Source organism: Macrobrachium nipponense, chromosome 6, assembly GCF_015104395.2.
Source record: "Macrobrachium nipponense isolate FS-2020 chromosome 6, ASM1510439v2, whole genome shotgun sequence".
Lineage (NCBI taxonomy): Eukaryota > Metazoa > Arthropoda > Malacostraca > Decapoda > Palaemonidae > Macrobrachium > Macrobrachium nipponense.
Window position 1 is genome coordinate 88369464 of NC_061108.1, and position 2500 is coordinate 88371963.

The 2500-nt window shown below is 20.4% G+C and overlaps 1 protein-coding gene across 2 annotated transcripts in view; it reads right to left on the minus strand.

Annotated features, from left to right (window-relative positions):
- LOC135216906 (innexin inx2-like) overlaps nucleotides 1–2500 on the minus strand; it is a 37262-nt gene that overhangs the window by 9404 nt on the left and 25358 nt on the right. For both annotated transcript variants that reach the window (XM_064252450.1, XM_064252449.1), the window contains exon 2: nucleotides 1646–1887. In XM_064252450.1, coding sequence (XP_064108520.1) covers nucleotides 1646–1887 — 242 coding nt within the window. The remainder of the gene's footprint in view (nucleotides 1–1645; nucleotides 1888–2500) is intronic.

Sequence of the window (2500 nt, forward strand, 5' to 3'; positions counted from 1 at the left end):
ATATATATATATATATATATATATATATATATATATATATATATATATATATATATATATATATATATATATCTATATATATATATATATATATATATATATATATATATATATATATATACATGTATATATACATATATATAGTATATACGTATATACAAAGTGATTGCCAGGTATATATGAAATACAAGCGCGCCGGTAAAAAAAAGAATAACTAAACATTTTACTGCCTGAAAGTGATTACAGTGTTACAAAAAAAAAAAAGGGTTTCTTTGTCTCTTAACACAATAGGTGGGAGCGGCTTCCGGAAAAAACAAGGTGCGTAACTTGTAAATCGGGACGAGCTCTGTCAACTAAGAATAAATAAACAAAATATCTAACCATCTGCCTTCACATACTATCATATACAGTCATATGTTGAAAAACGCTGACAAAAAAATAGTTTTATATTTTACGAAAAAAACACCTGAAAAAACTGCTAATAAATCATTTGAAAACCTTGATTAGGTTGACAAGTGTATATTTGGCATGTATTCCTAAATTGTTCATGCTATATGTAAATATATATATATTATATATAATATATATATATATATATATATATAATATAGATATATATATATAGATATATATGATATATATAATATATATATATATATATATATATGGTATATATATATATATATATATATATATATATATTATATGATATATTATAATATATTGGATATATATATATATATATATATATATATTATATTTATTCTAGATATTATATATATCATATATATAGATCTATATTATATATATATTATATTATTTTACTATATATTATATATATACTATATATATATATATATATATATATATATATATTATATATATATGATATATATATATAATATTATATATATATAGATATATATATATATATATATATATATATATTTATATATATATATCTATATATATGTATATGATATATATATATATATATATTATATATAATCTATATCTATATATATATATATAATGTTATATATTATTATATATATATATATTATATTATATATATCTCATATCTAATAATATATATATATATATATATATAGATATATATCAATATATATATATATAATACTCTATATATAGAATATCTCATATATATATATATATATATATCTAAATATATATATAGTTATATATATATACTATATATATATATATATCTTCTATATATATATATATATCATATATATATATCTATCTATATATATATATATATATAGTAATATAATATATATCAATATATATATATATATATATATACTATATATATTACTATATACATATATCGATCCTATATTATATATATATATATCTATATATATATAATATATCTATATATATATATCTCTATCTATATCTATTATATATCTTCATATATACATATACATATATATATACCCTATATCTGTATAGTATATATATATATATATATATATATATATATATATAATATATATATATATAATATATATATCTTATGCGTGTGTTTTTTGCGAGTGTGGGAAAATTAAATGCACACACAATTGTATGTTCAATAATGCGCTCATACACAGATCTACATTGACCAGAAACTAACCTGTCAGTAAAGTAAATCTGTCCAATGACGTTGATGAAGTTGAAAATTTCACAAATGAAGAACTGATAGGCGTAAACGTTGTGTCTGTGAAGATTCGACGTGAAGTACCCGATGATTGTATTCATCCTGTGTCTTTTAACCTCTGCATTGACAATAGGCTGGTTGAGGCGGTCGACTAACATCCTGAGGCGACCAGCTTCCCAGGACTTCCATATATACCTCGGGAGATAAAATAGTATAGCCTGCAAGAGAAGAAATAAATGACTAATGTCGAGAATAATAATATTAAAACTACTGTTATCGATATTCAAATAAAAACCATATACATGTTATTCTTTCTAAAACTTTTTGTAGTTGTAGGTTAACGTGAATGTATCATGCTTAGATGAATGTATGTAGGTGTACGTATATCTGTATATGCCCATGCGTAGCTAAGGATTTCAATATCCACTATAAAGCAATTTCCATGTATATATATATATATATATATATATATATATATATATATATATATATATATATATATATATATGTATATATATATATGTGTGTGTGTGTGTTTATATATATATATATATATATATATATATATATATATATATGTAGCCTACATAATCGAAGAGACATAAAGTCGACTAACACGTTTTCAAGAAAGACGCCTAAAGTGGAATTTACACCAGTGACTGAAAAACAGACGCGATCAAGTAGATTACATTTTACATGAACAAAAAGCCAAATAACGACGTAAATTGCCCAGATGAGATTTAACAACGTAAATATCCTTTCGGACACTTTAAGTTCAGTAATATTTCATAACTCGAATGGCTGCTTAAACATTTTCTCCTCGCTTAAAAT